Source organism: Poromitra crassiceps (genome assembly GCF_964638095.1).
Source record: "Poromitra crassiceps genome assembly, chromosome: 2".
Taxonomy (NCBI): Eukaryota; Metazoa; Chordata; class Actinopteri; order Beryciformes; family Melamphaidae; genus Poromitra; species Poromitra crassiceps.
The window spans coordinates 81,998,600-82,022,408 of NC_139624.1; the positions used below are offsets into that span (position 1 = coordinate 81,998,600).

A 23,809-nucleotide genomic window follows, 5' to 3' on the forward strand; every position below is an offset into this window, starting at 1 on the left:
TTGTAATAGTGATGATATGATATTATATTTGTAGTGTACTCCATTAGTTTTGATTGAAGTTTTGACTGAGAGATGACGTTTCGCAACAGGAGTCATTGTTGTGAGTGTTCCTCTAACTGAGCATTGCAGTGGGACTCCATAGTGCTGTTTGAGCCTGTCCACACAGTGCTGTCTGTGATCAACATGATCCAGTGCCACTGCTGGGTCACTGTGGACTCCCACATCCACTGTAACTCTGTAGCCCATTATCTGGATGTTAAGATCACATGGAAAGTTCACAGCTGCCTGGGGGCCTTGAATAATATGCAGTCATTGTATACACTGCATTACATTGAAAGTTACACTTTTGTTGCTGTGATATAATAATCTGAAGTGTTTCAGGAATTAAGTATAACTCAGAATTTTTTTAATTTGCTTTTTTTTTGCAATCTGTCAAACAAAGCATCGTCATCGACTGTTCTCCACATTCAGCTTTCAGTTCAAGAAAGCAAATGAAAAAAGAGCTAGAAATTTCTATTAAACAACAGCATTAATCTAAAATGTCAACAAATCAAATGGATTGTCTCTCCCTGCAGAGGTCCTAATTTGATTGATTTACAGCAAATATTGATGCAATGAAAGCACTTTACTCCACGGGCACCTGTCTTTGTCCAAATCCGGAGTGAGTTGTTGTGGAGTAAACAACCTGAGTTCTGCCCACAACAACACCACAAATTACTGCTCTGGCAGGACAGGTCGTGATCCCGGGGGAATAAAAGAACATCAGATTACGGCACAAAGAGAATGCCATTGGTCAACAGGGATTAGGAGTCTAATCTGATTAATATGGAGGCAGTGGGAATGTTAGAGATGTTATTCAATAATTGTATTTAAGATGAGTGGATAATCACGCATTACTAGGTCATTATTTTATTGTAGCGTTAGAGCTTTCAGAGCTAAACACAGCACCATATGTTTACGTGACCTCAAGGCTGCCTCAGAAAAACAACAATCGCCCTACAATAAATTTTGAGCTCATTAGGAAAGCATGAAATCATACAGTTAGAAAGTACAGAAAGCCTTATTGAGCATTGTAGTATAACAAGACAATTGGCCTGAATGGATGATCTTTTAGATGCATATACTCGAGATAAAATAGTTTGTTTTTTGATCAAGTTTTATTTATTATTTCTTCTGGATTTTTCTCCCATTTTCTCCCCAATTGTACTTGGCCAATTCCCCCTGCTGTCCCGGTTGTTGCTCCACCCCCTCTGTCGATCTGGGGAGAGCCATAGTACATGCTCCCTCCGATACACGTGCAGTCGCCAGCTGCTTCTTTTCACCTGACAGCGAGGAGTTTCACCAGCAGGATGTATAGAGAGGATCACACTATTCCCCCCAGTTCCACTCCTGCCCGACCAGAGGAAGCGCTGGTGCAGCGACCAGTACACACACCCCACCGGCTTCCCACCCGCAGACACGGCCAGTTGTGTCTAACGTCTGACCAAGCTGGAAGTACCGCTGCCGGGAATTGAACTCGGGTCTCCACAGTGGTAGGCGATTGCTTTTACAGACTAAAAATAGTTATACTTACATTGAAAGTTGAATGAGGAAAAAAAGACACACACACACTTCATCCAAAGCCATACATATTATTTTACACCTTATACTGAACGTCAAAACATGAACTGTCCCTGAAAGAGAAAATCATATTTTAAGTTTAATAGATATGAGAACTGTGGTATAACAATTAACCATAATCAGAATTGACACCTTTGGTTTTACAGTTTGATTCGCTGGCGTTGTGCGTGCAAAATCCACATTAGAGTGCATTATGCATTGCTTTCACTGGCCTGACAAAACTGAATTACTGCCCAGCAGTTGATTTGGTGCCTCAGCCAATGCAGGACATATATCTCTATACACCGTGTATGACACAGCACGGATGATTCAATTGCCTGAGTTTTTCCTGTTACTGATATCAAGGGGACAGTTCAATTCAATGCGCTTATGTATATTTTGACTTTCCATGTTTATCATCCTTAGCATACATCACTTCCATGTTATGAATAGGCACCCTGCTGGCCCTTGATATGGTAAATTGGATATTTTATGGTTTATGAAAAGGGGTGTTTTTATCTTGCGAGCTTTTTATTCATGACCTCTGAATCTAGTTGTAAATGCCTTTAAGACAGATTCAGCTTTATTAGATTCATGAATAAAAACGATGTTGCCTATTATGTCTGCTGGCTGTTGGTTGGTGGCCACAGAGGAACGCTCGTGTCTCCTGGTTTTCTCTTTCCGTGGGACTGTTTAGGACAGTCCAGCCTACCAACAAAACGTTACAGAGATCCTTGTGTGCACATGACGTTTCACAAGCTTGTAATGATGGCAGAAATGCCACTGACTACCCAGCAGCTCGCATCCCTAAAGGAATATAGAGCGTCTTAAGATTTTGGACAGCCCAGTTAAATCATGTGCAACTTTACCTAAATGTTGTGCTGCAGCCCTTGGGTGCTGTAAAATCTCTTCTGCCTTCAAACTGATTATTTGTGCCATGGTCTATATTTTCCTTTGGATGCTGTCTTCCACACACCCATATGGCTCTGTCTCACCCCTTGGGGAATTGACTCTTCTGGGCTAATGTGAATATTAGTATGGGTTAAACGCTCCAGTCATTTGTGCATTAATGCATATTGCATAATTAATGTTTTTGTGAAGTCTCGGTTTCCAACTGCAACCCAGAAAAAAGACTGACATGTCTTCATGTGTGTGTTAAAACAGAAGATTTCTGTGAGTCAAGAGTTGACAAGATGACACTCAACAGTAATTTCTGACAGTTTTTTTTTTTTTGGGATGTCTGATTTTTGATGTCTTCCTGATCATTTGCTTTTTTTGATTAAGGGCTATTCTGTGGAGATTGAAGGCGTTCAGGAGTGTGATAGGATTAAATGGGACACGATAATGACCCTGTTCTTGGAGGGGCTCATCGTGGGGGCACTGCTGTGAATTGGGAAGAACACAATCCCATAATTGTTCACATTTCTGAGGGAGGCAGAGTTAAGGGTTTTGTCAGTTTTTTTATTATTCCGGAGGAGACATGCAGACATTTACCAAATGTTAATTTATTTTTAAACTGGTGTTCTTTTACATTTGTGTCACTTCAAAGTCTCAGTTGGGAGCATTTGAATTCTAGTTTGAAATACACTCTGTTCTCACAGACATTGAGCTACATGTCTGAATCAAATGTCTCATGCATCTGCTGTTGTATTTTTGGGGGGGTAGAAAACTAAATGTTGAAGAAAACATGAACCCTAAGGTGATATTATAGCTATCATTTGCTTTCAATTTATATTATTATATAATTTCACAACTAACTCAGATGCCAACCCACTTACACTCACTTGCATAACTTCATAAACAAAATTCAGTCTGTTGATTTTGAGAATTTGTTCTTCTCATTATGGACCTTCTCCATGTGAATTTCACACTATCCCAATAACACTGTTGCTAGCCTACTGTAAAACACACACACACACACACACACACACACACACACACACACACACACACACACACACACACACACACACACACACACACACACACACACACACACACACACACTTACTAGTTCTAAAACGTTCAAGCATTATTAGTATTATTATCTCACACTTTCCCAATGACACTGCTAGCCTTACTGTAAAAAAAAACTTCCTAGTTCTAAAACGTTCAGGCATTATTATTATTAATAGACAATGATCTGGTGAATTTGCCTTGAGTACTGTATGTCACTCCAATATGTGTCGCCTCTGTCCATGGTGCTGAAACCTCCAGCACACTCAAACTCTTTACTTAGAATAGTAAAGTGTCATCATACAGTTTATTAAAAAAGTAGCCTATATTTTACGGAAATATTTGACTAATAAAATATGATATAAGACCTCAAGGTCTTGGGTTTTGGCCTTGCCACACTCTTTTAATGACCTTCGTGCTGCGTAATTGGAAACGCATCCCAGTGTTAGGCCTACATGTTTCAAGTGCTGCATCAAACATCCAGCTCCACTTCCTCTCTACATTTTGGAGAGTGAGCTGAAGCTGTAGCCTGTGAAGTAGCTGGTTAGTTAAGAAGAACATCTCTTATGTTTTTACTCTTTGGCTCCTACCAAATCGTTTGGTGTGGACAGCAGACAGTCAGAGGACAAAAGGCAAATCGACGGGAGTGCAGCTGATTGCTGCGTCGTGATTAAAGACACCAGATTACGGCAATGAACAGTGTCGTAATTACGTTCCTTAATCACATTCTGGAGGTCTAATTGCCTTAACGATGTGTTTCATTATGCGATGCTAGGTATTATAGTCGACAGTTTTCATACACAGTTGTTTTCGAATTAACATATTATTACAAACCGTCGTGGAAATTGTTGTAATAATCACAATTAAGGTCGCCAGAGCTTTTTTGTGTAACACTAACATCCCTTCGCTGCCCTGTGGCGATATTTTCCCACCACAGCTGGCCTTCACTCCCATGACTTTCCATGACTTAAGTTAGAGGCTCAAGAAAAGTTATCGATTTTGATGGAGCAGAAAATTATAAAATCAATCTTTCTATGTATATTTGACACCTGAGATTCAGAGATTTATATTTTATTTATGTATTATCATTTTTGCACAACCCCAGAAACCATCTAAATTGAAAGCATGCCATAAATTAGTTTGTTAAAAATATATTCATCCCAGTTTCAGAATTAATCTATCGTAAAATGTCAAGTCCAGGTAGAAATTTTGAATAAGTCGTTCCATCAAATACAAAATAAAAGTTCTGGGCAATTTATTCTGATTCCACTTTACACTACTTCCACATCAGACGAATAGACAGAAGTATTTCTGTTGTTCAAAATATTTTAATAAAGCTTTTCAACACTGAAACACATACAAATGGGCCTCTTTGCTCATATAGTTAACTAAAGTATCTACAATAATCCACAGCTTGACCTGACAACGCGAATGATCTCAAGACCTCGGCCTTCATGAGTGAAAGGAAACGCAAATTATACAGCAATTTTGAAAAAGAATACAATGTGCAATACAAACAAAATATCCAGTATAAATATCCAAATTAATAAATTAATGTCACATCGAAAGACCTGATATAAGCCTTGAATCAGGCTTTCGAAATTTCTGCCGAAATTGTATTTTATCACACACAGTGCCAAAAATAATTGTGATAGGCGTGCGCCGCTATTAACAAGTGTTTTCATTAGCACATACATATTAGACCAATTTAAATCACTCGATTTCTATTTCATTTCACTTGTGTTTGTCCATGACATTCCACGTGTGTGCTCAACAGAAAAGTTTATAAATAGGCCTGTACCATGGCAAACAACAAACGTCTCTGAGGTGAATCAAAGAAAAACAGCAAAAAGTGAAGAAGCAGCATGAGAAAGTGAGGTTGGACAAGCTATGCTCGGGGGACGTGTCCATCTATTCAAGTGAGAAAAGTCGCAAGTTGTCAGGTCACCAAAATCTCCAAAAGGGTCCATAACTGAGCAAGTGATCAACAACTCACTCCTGCAACATTGCAGCCACTCATATACTTCTGTTTGGTTTTCACTGTCATTCATACCAGCACTTTAAGGATGCTTTAACACACAATCAAGTATTGTCTGAACAAAAAGCGGGTTTTGAATGCATTTTTGTAAATATAAAAGTACTGATCGGCATTACTTCTTTGTCTCTAGCCTTGACTTCGACAACAGTAGCCTACCAGGTCTTCCTCTCCAAAAGTCTTTTCAAACGTGGTCCTCGCATGTGCTTCTCTGAGTCTTGTCGGGGTGCAGTTAAGGCTTGTCAGTACACTGTTTACAGAGGCTGGAGGTGACATTGTTGAAAAGGGCACATTTATCGGGGCAGGAGGACGCTGCCACTCCGGGGGGGAAGGGGTACGCAGGCGGCTGCTCATACGCACCTAAGCCGGGCGCTGCCAGGGCAGTGGTGGCCGGTATGGAAGCCGCGGAGATGGCCTGGCCCTGGTTGAGATAAGCCACCAGCCTCCTCATCTCCTCCAGCGCCTGTGCCTGCATGAGGATGTAGTTTTTGGCGAGCAGCAAAGTGGCAATTTTGGAGAGTTTGCGCACGGACGGGCTGTGCGCGTAGGGGATGACCGCTCTCAGCTCGTCCAGCGCGTCGTTCAGATCGTGCATTCGCCGTCTCTCTCTGGCATTGATGTTTAGCCTCAGTGTTTTCTGCTCTTTGCTTTTCTTACCTCCTTCTAATGGGATTTTGCCCGGCATGCCCGTCCTCGGATCGGTCACCACGATCATTTCGCACCTGCCGTCGCTGTCGTCGTCGGGGCTCTGCTCTCCGCCGCTGCTCTCCGCCGCCGAGGTCCTGTTGCCGCTCTCCCCGTACTTCACGCACAAAGATCCGGTGGGCAGACCCAGTAAACCTCCTCTTCCCTGCACCGCCAGTCCTCCAGGTTGAATCGGGTCTGAGTCGGCCTGGTCAAAGCAGCTGTTTGGTGACTGGCGGTCTCTTGCTGGTAGTTCAATGCCGGCCGACGATCTGAAAGGGTCCATCTTTTTGTTGGACACGGCGCTGAGAGTTTTGTGAAAAAGGTCCCCCGCGCCTCCGCTCAAGTTCATCCTCCTGTCCATAGCCGTGTGTTCCGCGGTCTCGCAGGCGCTTCTCCAGACTCTGACGTGTCTTAGGAAGTTTCTTCCTCTGTTGACACTCCAAGTGTCTGCTCTGTCAGTGGTTAGTTGTTGATCTTGGATCTCTTGGAGGCGCGCTTGACTTCTCAGCTGAGGTGTGCAGACGAGGAGGAGACTAAAGTAATAAACGCTGCTGCTCCGCTTCTCTCTCTCTCCCCCTCTCTCTCTCTCTCTGATTCACCTTCACCGGATCTCGTTACGCACAGGGCGCCAGAGTCTTTTTACATCATTATCTCGAGGCGGGTTATTAAAGAGGATTCGCCTATTGGGACAGAGACACCCTCTCCCCCTCTCACTTTTTACCCAATCAGGTTAACGTTTTAATTAATGGGATTTAAACGGTGACAAACAATACCGCGTGTGCGCTCTCCCTCTCTCCCCACTCTCTATAAATGCCACGCTGGTCTATTCAAGTGCAGACAGCACGCTTGTGTTTTCAAAGTCCTGCTGCTTTACAGTTACAGCTGCTTCATTGTTTTACTTGAAATGTGACATTCGTTTGCAAAGAAAACAGTTATTTTACATTTCAAAGTAGGCTAGTATTGTCCTCCTGCCGGAATAACATAAAAAAAACCTTAGCTATTTATCCTGCTATTGAGAAACCAGAATCATTATGCACACTTTTTTTATCAGCATAGTTCAAGTCATTAAGTCAAGTTCAAGTCAAGAGTGAGTTGGAGTTGTTATTGTGGCATCATCATATTTTAACAAACCCTCACTTGAATCAACAAAAAATAAAATAAATAATGCTTCTTGTTTGTATGTCATACTTCAGACTTCAGGTTTGTGTTGCAGCTGTGATCTTAAACTATATTGTTATGGTTGTACTGACCAGCAACTTCCTTATTTTCATAAGAAGTTAGGGCCTACTGATGACAAATAAATCAAATGTCTCTTCGCCTCTAATTATATTGTTAACACTTTATAATGTTCAGTAGTAAGTCATTTATAAGCTATTAGTTAATGATGAACTAATCATTTACAAAACATCTATATAAAATTAAGTATGTGGGCGATGTTTCAAGTTCTGTGTCCGGCCACAGCTAGCCGTTTTACGTGCGATCGGGCTGAAACTTTCAGGGTGTGCAAAATGCACCTGTGTGGGTGACCTGACAGAGCCAGATTTTTTAATTAGGCTAATTAGTTAATGATGTGATTTCATCAGTGATGATGTCATCAGCGATGATGTCAAAAGTGATGTCATAAGTGCGCACACACACAGACACACACACACACACACACACACGCGCGCGCGCAAGGAGGCATTGTGACAAGACTGATCACTGATGTCACACACACACACACACACACACACACACACACACACACACACACAAGGAGGCATTGTGATGATGTCATAAGTGCACACACACACAAAAGGAGGCATTGTGACAAGCCTGTGATGTCACACACACACAAGGAGGCATTGTGACAAGACTGATCAGTGATGTCACACACACACACACACACACACTCACAATGAGGCATTGTGACAAGACTGATCAGTGATGTCATAGGGGGGCACACACACACAATGATGATGTCAGTGATATAATGGGGCACACAGACACACACAAGGAGGCATTGTAACATCACTGATGCAATAACATTTAGTGAGCAACACACACACACCCGCGCGCGCCAATAGGGCAGGCGAGGCTGAGCCTGCTCGATGCCTAGTTAATATACATTTGTAGATGATTAAATTGTAAGTCATTCAAAGTTTTTATATTCCAACCTGTCTCTATACACATTTGTTAATTATTAACAAATTATGAGCAAATCATAAAGTAAATTAAAAAAGCATTAACTAATAGCTTATAAATGACTTATTACTGAATGTTATTATAAAGTGTTACCATTCTATTTCAATTTTTTTCTATTCTATAGTACCAATTGCCCAACTGTTTTTCAAGTGAAGTATTTCCACCAAAACTCCTGTCTGAAAATGTGGTATGTCCAGATTTTCCACTACAGAGATTGGAGTTTTACATCAGAAGTTACTTGTGCTTCTACTGCCATCTACTGGACCTTGGGGTGTAGCACACCTAGTGGAGAGAGTGAACATGTTCAATCTAGGGCAAGGGTGCATAAGCCAGCCAGAGTGAACCTTGCTAAGTGGTAGGGAGTCTGGACCCTGTGCTACTGGATACATTACTGAGCAGGGTTTGGGGCCATTCATGAAATCATGAACTGAATGAATGTATTTAAATGTTGTCAAATAAAGCAAATTAAATTGAGAATGCATGGTAGATTCCGATTCAATTCCTGGAGTTGGAATTTCACCCATGCTCTAAAGGAAATGGAATTGAGTTGGAATCACAGAACAAAATTGAATTCCATGGAATTCCACTTCTAAGAGAGGTTGTCTTGACCTGCTAAACATTCTAAATCAAACATTAGGTATATAAAAAAAAACGTAACCCCAACCGCTCCAGTGGAGCTGATCAGTGGCCAGCAGATCAGGCTGTGGTTGTACTGGTCAGCTTCCACTGGTGTCAATGTGTGTGAATGTGAACAGGGCACACTTGCAAAAGAGATGGACATCTCAATGTGATTACCCTGGTTACACAAAGGTAAAAAACACAATCTTGTGTGATAAGAGAAAACAAGTGAGGAGTCACTGGGGCCAGCTGTAAGAGTGGAGCTGTCCATGGTGCTGTTACACCTGTAAAACCCAGATCTACTCCACCTGCTCCCTGATTTCAACCTTATAGCCTGCCAAATATTTGTTTTCTTATGTATTTTTGTATGTCCTTAAATTATAAATAGAGAAAAAGATTTCCATGTAAAAACTCAATATAATTTAGTGAAACCAACCCATCTTGAATTATTAACTAAGTCTATATATATACGGGGCAGCTGTAGCTCAGGAGGTAGAGCGGGTTGTCCACTAATCACTTTGGATAAAAGAGGTCGGTGGTTCGATTCCCGCCTCCTCCAGTCTGCATGTCGAAGTGTCCTTGGGCAAGATACTGAACCCCATATTGCTCCTGATGGTGTGCCAGCACCCTGCGTGGTAGCCTGCCACCATCGGTGTATGAATGGGTGAATGTACCTACTGATTGTAAAGCGCTATATAAATGCAGGCCATTTACCATTCTATATACAGTAGATGTGTTTGTCAATTTCAGCTTCCGGTTACTACTTAACCGCTTTATAATTTATAATCAGCAGTTCATGACTTGTGAATTATTGAAAGAGTTGAAAGAACATTGTGCCAAGCATTCACTAAACTGATCATATAACAGTTGAATAAGAAGCATTGTGAGCTAAAGTTTTCCAAATGTATATATACGGTATATACATTTGGAAAACTCAACAGCAATAATGTCTCTTTCCAGAAATCTGAAAGTGATAATCTCAGTTTTGTTTTCTTGGGTGACACCTATGGCGATGAGTTGCAGTTGCAGGTGAGATCCAAACTGGCAATGGGCTCACTATCAGATAGTGACTTTTTTTAATGAAAATGTTTGAGATTATAACTTTAAATCAGGATTCTGAGAATAAAGGCGGAATTCTGAAAATAAAGTCAGAATTTTGAGATTAAAGTCAGAATTCTCAGATTAAAGTCAGAATTCGGAGGGAAAAAACAACCATACATGTGACATCACTGACGATGTCACTGATGATATTATCAACGGTGTACCGGAATTTGAATGTCTAGGGTCTCTACATTTCTGTGACGTCAAAATCGGGTCACAAGCCAAAAAAGGTTGGGAACCCCTGCATTCGATGCACCCTTCCTTCTGCGCGGTGTTGGCCGATGCACACCAGCACAATGAAAATCGCTTGGAGGCACTGTTGCTCATTAATTGTGTATAGAGACAGTTGGCATGTGTGGGAACGCCCACAAAATGGTAAACGGCTGGCAAGCGAGTGGGGTAAAACCGTCCATATATCTCAATGGGCTGACTCACCAAAGGAAGGTGCTGTGGCTCTAACTACAGTTTTGTGGATTCTAGAGCAGAACACAAGACGTCTGCTCAGATGTGCGTTTACTGCGGTGGTTGAATCCCTGATCGTGTCTGCCTGGGCTGGGCTAAATTCCAACTTTGCTGAATGGATAGAACGGGGGATTTACCCCACCCTGACCCCGCCCCCAGCCAGGCTGAGCCAGCTAACCCAGCGTCTATGACGAGACATCGCCTCAGCCTATTGGATGCATCTGTCATCGCCTTCCAAAGCATGCTTGGATACCTGGTGATGGATGAGAGCAACAACAGCAATGAGAGGAGGGGCCAAATTCAAAATTTCAAACATACAGACAACAAGACAGCCAATCAAGCTGCAGAACCAAGCAACCAGTGGGGCAGGGCGAACGCGACTTCAAATGACTAGTGTCGCTGTTGTGTGCATGCACCGTGAGACGGTTGGCGGGTGTAGTTTGGTCAAAATAAAATTGTTCCTACATTATATTGCTCACAATAAGGTATGTGGATTATCTTGAGCAACCGGGTCATCATTTCTGGAAAGAGACATTGCTTTGAGTTTTTAAAATGTATTTTTTTGCCGCTTGAGCAAAACAAGCTGAGTGCCATCCAGTTCTATCTTTGGCCAATATCTCCAAAACTCTGCAACTCACACCAAAACGATCTAGACTAGATAGATAAATAGCACTACAGGTAAGACCCAACCATTTGATCATTTTTGACCCAACTATTAAATACTATTTGTGTTAACGTGCACTTTCAAGCAAGCAAACAAACGTGTTTACGTTGAAGTGCCTTAATAATCTTTTGCAGCCTTAAGGCTTTTTACTCATACTGATAATGCATGTGTTTTGGCTGCATCACAAAACCACATACACCTAAATCCAAGACTTGCTCAACACATCCAAGGTCAATGTTTCCTTCCCTTTTCCAGCATATTCCGATTAGCGTATCTTCACAGACACTGTGTCCTGCAGAGGCCATCAGGGGCTGAATACTTGAGGAGTTATGACCTAACGAGTGGCAGAGACAGTCACTTTATCCTGAGACAGCGAGGGAACACCTTCATGGCCAATCAGGCCGGGCTAATGAGACAAGATGGGCCTGGACCGTGCCATAGCCATTACAGCCCCAGTCCGTCAGCACTTTGGTAATGAAGAGACCGTGGAAGGCAAGGCAGAAATGGACGATTTCCCTCTTCTTGTCGTAAGGAAAGACAGTGCATCCTTCCCTGTGTCCCCCCCCCCCCACTTGATTTAGGATGGGCTATAGAGAAGTTTAGACATAAGGGCATCACATCAAATCACAAACCCAGTCCCACATTGGGATTCATATGTAAGCTTGAGCATTGTCAGACTGCTCACATGCACACTACATGCCTTTGGCCTAGGTCATGGCAGCCCAATCTGGGGCCTGCAGGCCATGTTTGGCTGCACTTCCTTTGTTTTGGCCCACCGGACAGGAGGTTATGTTTTCGCCCCTGTTTGTCTGTTTTGCATGAAACTTGGCTTAACAGCAGGTCATGGGCCAACTTAGAAGTGATTAACTTTCCAAACTGGCCAAAAGGGGACATAGCAATGGGCGTGTTCAATCACAAAAAGGTGCCTAACTTCCAAACAGATTCACGTAACACCAAACTAGCCAAAAGGCGCGTGGCAAAGGCCATGGCCAATCACAAAAAGGCGCTTAACTTCCACACAGATTCATGTAATACCACAAAACTTTGTAGATAGGTCCAGAGCAATCTAGTAAGAGAGTGGCGTCAGCGGAGGTCCTAAATGCATGACTCAGTAGCCAATGAATAGCCAGGAAGGGGGCTTGCGCTACATTTGAATGCTAAAATAAAGCTGATAATATACAATTTGATTCTTTAAATGTCTGATCCTTTCAAAGTACATCACAAACTGTCCATTTTGCTGCAACTCGACAGCGCTGCTTAATCCAGAATCTTACTTCCGGGAACTCTTGAGAGGAAAAAACTGGTCCATTGGAGTGAATGGAGATGTCGCGACTCTTCTACAGTATACTGTATATACGGCTCTGAGTAGGTCATCAGCCAACTAAGAACTGGTTAAATTTCCACACCCACTGGCCATAAGGGGGTGTGGCAATGGACGTGTCCAATCACAGAAAGGCGTCTAACTTCCAAACAGATTCACATAATGCCACACAACTTTGTAGAAAGGTTGGGCATGGGCCAAGGATGAACTGGTTAACTTTCCACACCCACTGGCCAAAAGGTGGCATGGCAATGGGGGTAGCCAATCACAAAAAGGCACCTAAGTTACAAATGGATTCACCACGTTGTGGTGGAGGTATGCACTCTACCAAGTGCCCTCTAGTTTCTAAGGGTAGAGTGATGATAGTACTCATATGAACTAGAAGACCTCAGGCATCCATTGGTTCTAGCCTCAACGCGAGACTCAGCCTTCATTCTGAGTCTTGAAGGAGCTCCCCGCTACGGAGTTGCAGGCTCTGTTAAAATGGCCGTACGCTACACATTAGCAATCACAATAAAACAGTAGCTACCTCCCGCACAATGTTGTTATCTGAAGTTTTGCATGTAATTTCTGTCTTTTCCATTCAAAATGGCTGTTGTTGTTCTTCTGCTTCCCAGCGGGGAAACAGCGCCATCTCTGTTGTGTCTATGAGTGGAAGCCTGTACTTACACATCCGGAAGAAGAGAAAATACATGCTCTGGCGTGATTACAAGATTCAAGATTCAAGATTCAAGATTTTTATTGTCACTCCATGGTACAAGTATCACGTGTGAAATTCTTGTGCTGTGGACTCCGTTTACGACATAGTACAAATAGGCAACAAGCAATGAGCAATAGGCAATAAGAAATAGGCATCAATAAGCAATACTAAGCAGCAATAGGCAATAAGGCAGAATAGCGATAAGACAAGTCAGTGGCTTATTCATTGCACATAGGTGCACATGTCATGTGCATACGTTAGACGTGTTCAGACATTTTAAATTCGACGTATTTGACATGCAGGTGCAAATAGCATGTACCTTATTAAACATACAATTAACATTAGGCATTGTGCATACGTTAGACGTGTTCAGACATTTTAAATTCGACGTATTTGACATACAGGTGCAATGGCTCGCTATTGGAAACAATATTTGGGACTACTGCTTATGCGAAACTTCAGATAACAACCATGTGCGGGAGGTATACTGCTTTATTGTGATTGCTAACGTGTATGTAGTGTACGGCCATTTTAGCAGAGCTTCCACCTCCCTAGCGGGGAGCTCCTTCAAGACTCAGAATGAAGGCTAGGTCTCGTGTTGAGGCTACATTGGTACCAACCCTGTCAGCCTAGGTGGTCGGGAAGGGGGATAAATAACACTCCAAAGTTAGGCAAAATTTTGGTGAGGAAAAAACTGCCATGGCTATTTTCAAAGGGGTCCCCTGACCTCTCACCTTTGAATGAGAATGGCTTATATGGGTAGGGTTAGGGCTACGAACCACCTTTGTATGCACTTTTTGTCAGAAAGGTGTCTCCCTTTAAATATGTTCATGCTCCCAAAAAAGAAGAACATGGACTTTTTTATGACAATCAATTCTGCAAGTTAATACGATTACTGTTAAGCAGGGGGGGGGGGGGTCATGTAACAATTTTTTTGCCTTTTTTTTGTGTCATTTTGCGTTTGCTTTGCTTTATTGGTCTATACTGTATGTCTACAACCACATTTTTGTTTATAACAAAAGCCAATAAACATATTTAAAAATATATATTCTATGTAGGCCTGTACCTGATACCTGACAAAAATGTGTCAGGTATCTAGTCTGATTATTCCAGACCATGACAAAAATGTGTGTGTGAACAAAGTCAAATATTTCAAATATGAACCACTTGGACTACACTTGATTTATGTTGCTACATGCTGATTTATTTTAGTGGTTTCTTTCTATATGACTTCCAGAATTACTCAAGCACGTCAGTAAAGTATTTAAGATGTATTATTAGACCAGTAGTTCTCAACAGGGACTCCGGAGAGCAGCTGGGGTCCTTAAGGGGGTTCCAAGGGGTCCCTATAGACGGTTTTCACCAGAGCGCAACCCCACAGCACTTCCTTTTTCTCAGCATTCGGCAAACTGCAGAAATATTCACTCGACATCATTACTTTTGTTTTCGCTGCTCAGCTGTATAGACGGTTTTCACGGAATGGTCAGTCCTGCACTTGAATGTTGTTGTTTTTTTTATGTCCATAGCAAACACTGCACAGGAAGTGAGCGGGGGTTCAATTTAGAATGTTTTTGTTGTCAAGTTAAAACCGTCTATAGCAAACTGATAAATTGTTAAACTTAATGCCCTTAAAGTTAACACAATTAGAGAATGTAGAATGATAGTTGTGGTCATAGTTTCTCTGTCATCTATACATGCAATACAGATAGTCATGGAATTCTGCACAAAATCATATCTAACAATAAAGATATTATCAGATTTGGGTCTGAGAAAACAAAATCTCATCAAATGGGGGTCCGTGACTCTGTGGACTAAAGGGTCCTTGATATGGAAAAGGTTGAGAATCACTATATGAGAGTGTTATTTTGTCCATGTCCATTTTCAGGTAATTCATACAGTAAAATTAATTCAGATTAGTCACATTTATGTGAAACGATAACTTTTTTCATAATTTTCTGCTTGAATGCAGTAGCGGCCGACCACTAGAGGGCGCCAGGGCGCCGCCCCACCTACTGTATCCACATCATTGACAGTAAATATCCACATGAAGAAGAGGGAAATAAAATGTTATATATATATTTTTTATGAGCGAGGTGAATATTAGATAGTGAGTATATAATCTGCAATAAATATGTAGATTCATAATTATCTACATGTGTACTGTTTTTGGATCAATATTTTCTTGCACCGAATTGACACGGACGCCGTCCGGGGACTTCCGGTTTACTTCCGGTTTCCACCAGTGCAGATCATTAGAGTATCAGGATCTGTGTAGTTGCACATGGGCTGTTCACTCTCAAAAACAAAGGGATTTGGGTGGGCTCTGGGCGCACGTATCTAGCGACCAAGTGGAGGTGGCATGGGGTCAGGTAGAGTGAGTGTCGTGACGTAGGCTAGGCTGCTATGTAGATGGGTAGCGACGCAGTATGTATAAACACTAGTAGCAGTCCCACGCCGACGGCTTTGTTGTCTCCCTGCAGCACGCGCGCGAAGCAAAGAAGTTTGTTTTCAACTGCCATAAAACACAAAAGACGTTTTGCAAGAATGGAGAAAGAAAATTCTGTGAAGTCACTCAAAACGACGCCGTTTGAGAGACGGACTTTACAGGAGAAGCATCGAGTGAAAGAGCTGATGACAAGCAAATGTTACTTAAAAACTGATCAAATGAGGTATGGCAGGAATATTATTTGAAAATATAAGGTTTGTTTGACATCACCATTCAGTTCAATGAGATGAACACTGATTTTGCATACGTGAAACATATGATATTGATATTGAGAAGAATCCTTATGATTATATTGATTTCAACCCCATCGTGCAGGCCTATATATAGCCCTCCCTGGACAAATATGCACGAGCCGCTACTGCTTGAATGGCTCGTTTTAAATTGTAGGCTACATAAGATTTGTTTCGCAGTGCTTACTAATTACTGCCACAAGAGGGCAGACAACGAACGGGAAAACATGATGATGATGATCACGCTTTGTGGCAACCTCATGGATTTCATTCAACTTTGGTTTATGGTTTTTGGTGTGGAAGCCAGACTCGGCAGCCTGTCGAGGCCTGATAATATGATATCTCAACTTTATCATGTGGCGCTAGAACCAAAATACCATTATTTAAGGCATCTCTGCTATATTTATAGGCTACTAAGTGAACTTGAACATTAGGCTACCACGGGGGGTGACGTGCCCAATAGTAGGGTAAACTCTAGCCTACTCTAGATCATCGTTTGCCACTATGACATCTGTGGGACTATGGATCAGCCTCCGCCCGTTCATTCTTTCTATAAGATGCAGGATTTGAATGTAGGCACGCATCTCGTTAAATATGATTGATAATATATAATGTAATCTCGTGTAGGCTATTCTATTTAGGACTCCATCTAGCGGTAAATCCATGGACAGGTAAATCCCACTGGTCATTGAATTATTGATCGGCTGAACTCTCGCGTTTTCTCTATCATTGGTTATAGGGGTTGGTTGTTGTCAGTGCTCAATACTAATTCAAATTATTTAGGGAATCAACATGACTTAGTCAAATTAATGTGTCTCTCCCTCCCCCCTCTCTGCCATCAGGCCCTCCTTCCATCCATTGCTCTTCTCATCATTCTGAGGGATATGATATTCAGAGACACATGTGTCTTGAAAGTCATTAATCAATATCGTATTATTGTCTGACTGCTTTGTCAAAGTGTGCAAAATGGAACCAAGGTATTCCCCCATATTGGGCAGAGAGATGAGCAATCTGAAATAGCTCACAACGGTGACATGCAGATAATTTTAGACTGCATCTTATCCCATGAAACATTGTCTCCTCTGCACGTCCAAATCTTCACGTGGGAAGAAACGTTCGCCCACATCCCGGTATAGGTGCGGCGCCCTTAAACGCCACTAGGCGGCAGACTAATCTAGGAAAATTATATTTCAGGCTCAAATGCCACAGGACTGTTTCAGCTCCTGGTATCTATTAGTCAGTTTTGTCTTCATCAAAAGCTTGATTGGGCAACATTTTACAACCTCTTTATGTCAATTTAATCGGACATTGATAGCTGTAGCATCCGTATCCCGCCTCCTCTATTACACTGCAGGCTAGGTTCGTATGGAAATTAACATGACAGCAAGATCGAATAAAGCGTTTTTTCTGTCTCCTTGTCATACCTGTAACAAGACTATTGCAGCAAGGCGGATATGGGCCTGTTTTTCTTTACTGTAACAATGTCCATTTTAACAGGTCGTTTAATCCTGAATTGGGTCGTTTCGTTTTTCTTAAGTGTGTGTGGGGGGGGGGGGGGGATCTGCCATCAGAATTAGGTTAATTTCACTTGTTTCCAGTCCAAATCTACTTGAATCAAGTTGCATTAATCTTGATAGTGGACTAAATCTTATAGGCTACATTGATTAGAAAAATCTTGAAAGAAGCCAAACTGCATTGGAAACAAGATCTTTTACGCACTTGTTTTAATTTAAAAAGTAAGACAAATCATTATAATTGTTTTGTAGTGTGTAAACCCCTCGATTGTGTGTGTGTAGATTCCCATATAGCCTATCTGGGGGCAAATATGCATTCCTGTAGGCTACTCCAGTAAATTGTTGCAGCCATTTCCGCCTTTGCACTGGCAGGCAAGCGAAACAAAGGGCTGATCGGTGGTGCGCTGATGGTTTCAGCACCACGAGAGGTGGACAGCGCTCCTCAGCAGTGTGTGTTTGTGTGTAGGTATGTGTGGCTGCCTGGACAGCTCCCACCGAAAACAACCTCCCATGCACAATGTCTCCTTTACATTATCAGCAATGCAACTGGAAATTGCTTTCAGATAGGCAGCAGCGAGCAGGGGTGCGTTCACATAAAAACGAGAGCTTTTAAAACGGGTGTCTGTATTTCGTTTATTCTGAAAAGCAAAGAAAAAAAACATTACATGAATAAGGTACAGTTTGAAACCTCCACGTTGACTTCCTACCTGCTCAGTGGGTGACAGCGCCAGTTAAATGCTATTAATGGTATTATGTAAATACGGTATCCAGATGGAAATGTGTCTTTCTCCAGCCCAGTCGCCAGATTAAAATGTCGGCATTGTACGTTTCTAGAATGAACGAAAATACGTAGCATATTTTCACGTTTCTAGAGAACGTGAATAATTAAACGTTATAATATGCTACATTATAGGCTACACGTCATAATGCAGCCCTTTCTCGGGTCGTCTGACTTCTGAAGAAAGAGGGCTCATCTCTTGGCATTCACCGCGTGCCTTAATTGTAAGACATTAAATCAAGGTCCGCTGTGAACACGGAGAGACAGAACCCGTTCATGTGTGTGTGTGTGTGTGTGTGTGTGTGTGTGTGTGTGTGTGTGTGTGTGTGTGTGTGTGTGTGTGCGTGCGTGCGTGCGTGCGTGCGCGCGTGTGTGTGCGTCAGTGTGTGTGTGTGTGTGTGTGGGTGGGTGTGCACCAGCTGCATTCAATTTACAATGGGGAAAAGGGTTCGACACCTCGACCTGCTCCGTAGCCTATTATGATGATCAAATTATTTTGCAACCTACAAGGCATGTGTTGCGTGATTTAAAGAAACTGTATTTGGATGTCAAGGTTGTCAAAAATAAAAAGATAAATAAAAATTCCAAGCATCCCGACGGGTCCAAAAAGATCAAATCCTTTCACGGCTGTTGGACGGGCCTACCTTATAACATAAACAAGTGACATTTAATTGGAGGAAAGATTATAACAGAGATAGCCTATAGCTTTAAAGCAAAACCGTGCCAGCAGGTCGTTCTGCAGACAAAATTGATAACAAGTCCTAGGCCACTTTGGGAGGCGAAAAAGGACTCCAGATCTTCCTCAGACGACTGCTTTGTCCGAAATTGCAGAAAGCGTAAAAGTCCTCCGTTATCCCATAAAGCACCTATAAAAAAGAGGAAACATAAAATGCGTCATGAACTTCATATAGGATTGCAGGTCACAGGGATAAGGAAGAATCTGCACAGAAGAAGCGTTGGCTCATTTGTCAGTGAGCTATTTAAAAAAATCACTTGACATCCACAAAAGTGGGGGAAAAGCCACCATGCAGTCCATGTCCGAACTATTGATTTCCCCAATATCATAACGCAAACATTTCCCCCAACACACACACATCCACACAAGCACAAGCACAGCCTCATTCTTGCGGGTCGAGCGTAAAAACTGCCGCAAATTGCAAACGGAGCAGCCGAAGAAGAGCCTTTGAAATTGCGGGTCTCCTGAACGCAGCGGCACCTTATCCTCCACGGGCAGGGTCCTCCCGACGACAAATGGAACGGGGGAGCGAGCACGATCCCGGCAGCCACACACCGCCTAAATGGGAGTGATCTACCTCCGTCCGGTCTTTTCCTCTGACTTTGGGATTAATTGCGCTCCAGCCAAACAGACGAGGCATCTGCCTTCAGCACAAGAGGATTGCATGAGAGGAGGAGGGGGGGGGGGGGGGGGGGGGGGGGGGTGTTGACGTCACCGGGCAAACAGATGTTCCTCTCTATATTACCCAGCGTCCTCCTCATCACCACCACCCCGTGTCCTTGAAACTAGGAGGGAAATTGACTAGCCTACTTCCCATTCGCAGTCTTTTAACGTTATCACCGAAATGTCTTCATATGCCCGGTCGGTGCGGGCCGAATGCCAACAATGGCCCCGCAAATTGTTGAAGCCCTATCTGGCACTGGTTGTGAACGGTTATGCAACATTGCACTATTCAAAAAATGAGAACACACGTGTACATGCACACACGCACGGGATGCACAGGCGCGCACACACACGCACGGGTGAGGGGATGCTCTGCACTTTGAACGTTGAATAAATGCTACATTTGCTCGGTGTTAAGAGCTGTAGCTAATTTGCAGTCCGAGATTTTGAAATAGGAGTCGAAATCTGTGACACTCAATGTCTGATAGCCTATAGATCATCAGATTATATAACCATAAACTATGATGGTGACATGTAGGGGGCTACAGTCTCGTTATACAGCTTGGTCAGATAGATGCTGTGAATAGTCTAGGATAAATAACTTTATATTAACATTATTGTATATGGGAGAATATAGATCTAAAATTTGAAATCTGCAGTAATCGGATCACTACTGTGGCTATTGTAAGTGAATCTCAATCAAATCCACTGTGCAATTATAATCCGTATCTGCAATGCTGTAAACTATTGAGAGAGCCAATTGATTTGCATATACTAATGGGCTAAAACTGGTTAAATTCAAATGAAGTCACTGCTGTCTAATCATAATTAGGACTCACATACCTGCCTTGCAGTCTCAGTCCAGAGATTGACGTTGCCTCTGAGCTCACCACAATGGCAACCATTTCTGCATTTAACAACACGTTTTATCACTAAAGAGCAAATCTACTGGGTGAAATGCAGTGTAGCCCAAATCAAGAGGCGCAGGCTCTAATATGGTAATTGCATTGCATTAGGGAGGATATACCCACTCGTTGGAACAGAGAGGATAGGGATGTAGAAACAAAGGGAATCGCCATTTTAGACGGAAACGTCCCCCTCCCCTGAAAAATCATGCGACTCTCATATCGGCCATCGTTTTGAGCCTCATCATGGCTCATCCGCATATCACCATATTTCAGGTCCACCATCCGGCCACCGTCACGAACACGACCCCTATTGTCCAGAAGCACCGCGCAATGGTGTGGCTTAGAAATCCGCTATCCTCATCATCCTTCTTATTGATTATGCAACCGTCGACATAAAGCGGTCTGTGCAGCCTGTGCGGGTTTGGGAAGGTTTTCCTACCGCCTCTTTTGTCAGCTCTGCTCCTAAAGCGGTTTATTCCCCTAAGCCCGCAATAACAATGGCAAGTGCAACGTGCATGGCGAAGCGCAGAACCGTTATCGTTTTTATGCACAAGGAAAGCGTCACTATTTCGCACTACGTCTATTGAAATACACATTTTACGCATGCTTGAAAGCCAATAATCACATTCTATTTACCAATAAATGACGAACGAGTCGAGCGTAATCCAAACACAGGCAAATGATACTCACCATCTTATGGTCCACGCCATATGGTGGATCCTAGAACACTGCGGTCTAGGCTATCCATGCTCTGATGTTTTACTTCATTTTAGCATTCATGAGGCCTACTTCATTGCAGATCTTTTTAGCATAGCTTGTATTCCCGGTTCCTTTGGTAAAGCGGTAGACAAGCAAGACTCCGTTTGGTGAGAAGCTGATACTACCAATGAGAGCGATGCTCTAGCCTCTGCAAAGCATGGCTGCGTTTTCTCTCTTTTTTTCAAAAGAGGGCAGGTCGTTCTGTGCATTACAATGAGTACAATCCCCCCCCCCCTCTCTCTCTCTCTCTCTCACACACACACACACACACACACACACACACACACACACACACACACACACACACACACACACACACACACACACACACACACACACACACACAAATTGACACACAAACACAGGCTATGCGCGCTCTGGGGGGAAAAACCTATAGGCCAATATGGTTTTTATTGCGTGCCTGTTCTGTTGTAGCCTTATACCTCATTTCAATGTTCAGTAGGCTACATAAGCCTGCTCTAATTCAGGCTATGGACTATGTGTGGTATATTGTATAGCCTAATCTATAGTGAACCTTTAGATGAGGAGTATGTGCAGTTGGATCGTCGCCTTCATGCCGGGCACAATTAATCACGTTTAATACCGTTTGTCTTGAGAGGTCCATTAGTGCGTTGCAGTTTCACGCGTCATGCCGTTGGACTGCAACTCAATTTCTGTAGCCTATTTGTCCAACTGCATGGTAAACCTGCTCATATTCACACACAGCTGACTGCATGGTAAACCTGCTCATATTCACACACAGCTGACTGCATGGTAAACCCGCTTATGATTCACACAGATATCCTAAGCTAAACGTAATTTTACTTCATGGCTTCAAAAAACACATTTAGGCTACTGCTTCCAACTGCGTGTTATGGGCTACATATGGCCTACTCCGCTAATAACGGCAGTAAAGGCTTTACATCTGCCTTGTTTTGCTGCTATTCCATATCAGGGTGAATTGACAATTGAGCAAATAGGTTAAACAGTCTTTAGCCTACTCTTCCTATCCCTTCTTTATGATTTGTTCCCATAGCTACAGAATAGCTATGTGAGCCGACACAGGCCTGTTTTCAAACCTTTAATTAAGCCAGCCCACACGCGTTTCTCAATCCCAAACTCCCAACATGCAAAAGCACAGTTTAGGAAATAGGCATTGAGCATCGAGGCAATAGGCTAATTGAATGAAGCAAGTGGCAGGTGCCTCGTGCCTGCGCTGTTTGTTTAGCCCCCTTCACTTCCTGCCGCGATTGACTCCATGCAAGATCCAATCGAAACCAGGCCCCATGCATGATGTCATTGGAGTAGCCTATAACCTCCTGCGGGACACACAGGCCCGCTTGTCCGCTCACCTCCGAGTCTCTTACGTCTGTATCTCTTTCTCTATTAGTAGCCTACACTCTGTTGTCCACTGAAGACTGTGATGCAACAGCGAAAGACAAATAACACTGCCAACGTTTTGTCAAGCATTTTATTCGTTATTTGTGGTGTAGTTTAGAGGGAAAATCGGCCAGGGCTTATAGGCTATATCAGGCTACATGTTATAGAGGGACATTTGAAAGCTGCTTTTTCTCTGGGTGAGAGGGGGTAAAAGCTATTGTTCCCACTGAAACAATGGGAGCTGCGGGGCAACATGCAGCGGTGCGCACATGAATGGCAAGGCTCTGGGATGTGTGTGTGGGTCAGTGGCCCGGGGTCTCCGTCCCAAAGCCGCTTTCCCAGCGCAGCACAATGAACCTGCACAAGGTCAGGGCTCCTCGGGGTCACGGGCCACCCCCTTTTGTCCCGCACTTCAAAACACATAAACATTTATTAATCAAGAGCCGGCCACAGCGCCCCCCCCCCCCCCCCCACCCCACCCTGCTTCACAAACCTAAAGGGGTGAGAGAGAGAGAGAGGGGGGGGGGGGTGAATGGGAGAAAAAAGAAGTGCGAGAGAGAAAGAAAGAAAGAAAGAAAGAGAGCACTCCCTGCATGCGGATGCAAATTCCACCATTTGGCCAGAGGTGGAACTTTGTAAAAGTTTGAAATGCTGCCATAGTCGAAGTTGACGCTGCGTGCAGCAGACAGCAGCCAGTCGGAGGGTACGGAGATACACGGCCAAGTAAGCCTGGATTTGGACTTAATAAATCATATCTACCCCGCATCTGTTTCACGTTTCTATTGGACAGACTGCTAACCTACATGCCTTCAACATCTTCGGAGCGGGATTTCTGTTGCACGGCGACATCCTCTTCTCCACACCTGCTGAGGACTATAACAGGAGTATATATATAGGCTATAACAGCTTCCACAGCGCCGACCCGATTCGACGAAGTTGTGTAAAATAGCCTAATTCCACATTGGAAGCGCATTATCGCAGCAGCAAACGTCATTCGTTTACAATCAA

At 43.1% G+C, this 23,809-nt stretch overlaps 1 protein-coding gene across 1 annotated transcript; it reads right to left on the minus strand.

The window, feature by feature from the left end:
* Positions 1–5,822: 5,822 nt before the first annotated feature.
* Positions 5,823–6,638, minus strand: bhlhe22 (basic helix-loop-helix family, member e22; the record flags this gene model as incomplete). Its single annotated transcript, XM_083654052.1, has 1 exon — positions 5,823–6,638. One exon carries the CDS (start codon positions 6,636–6,638, stop codon positions 5,823–5,825), a length of 816 nt encoding a protein of 271 aa, XP_083510178.1.
* Between the last annotated feature and the right edge of the window lie 17,171 nt (positions 6,639–23,809).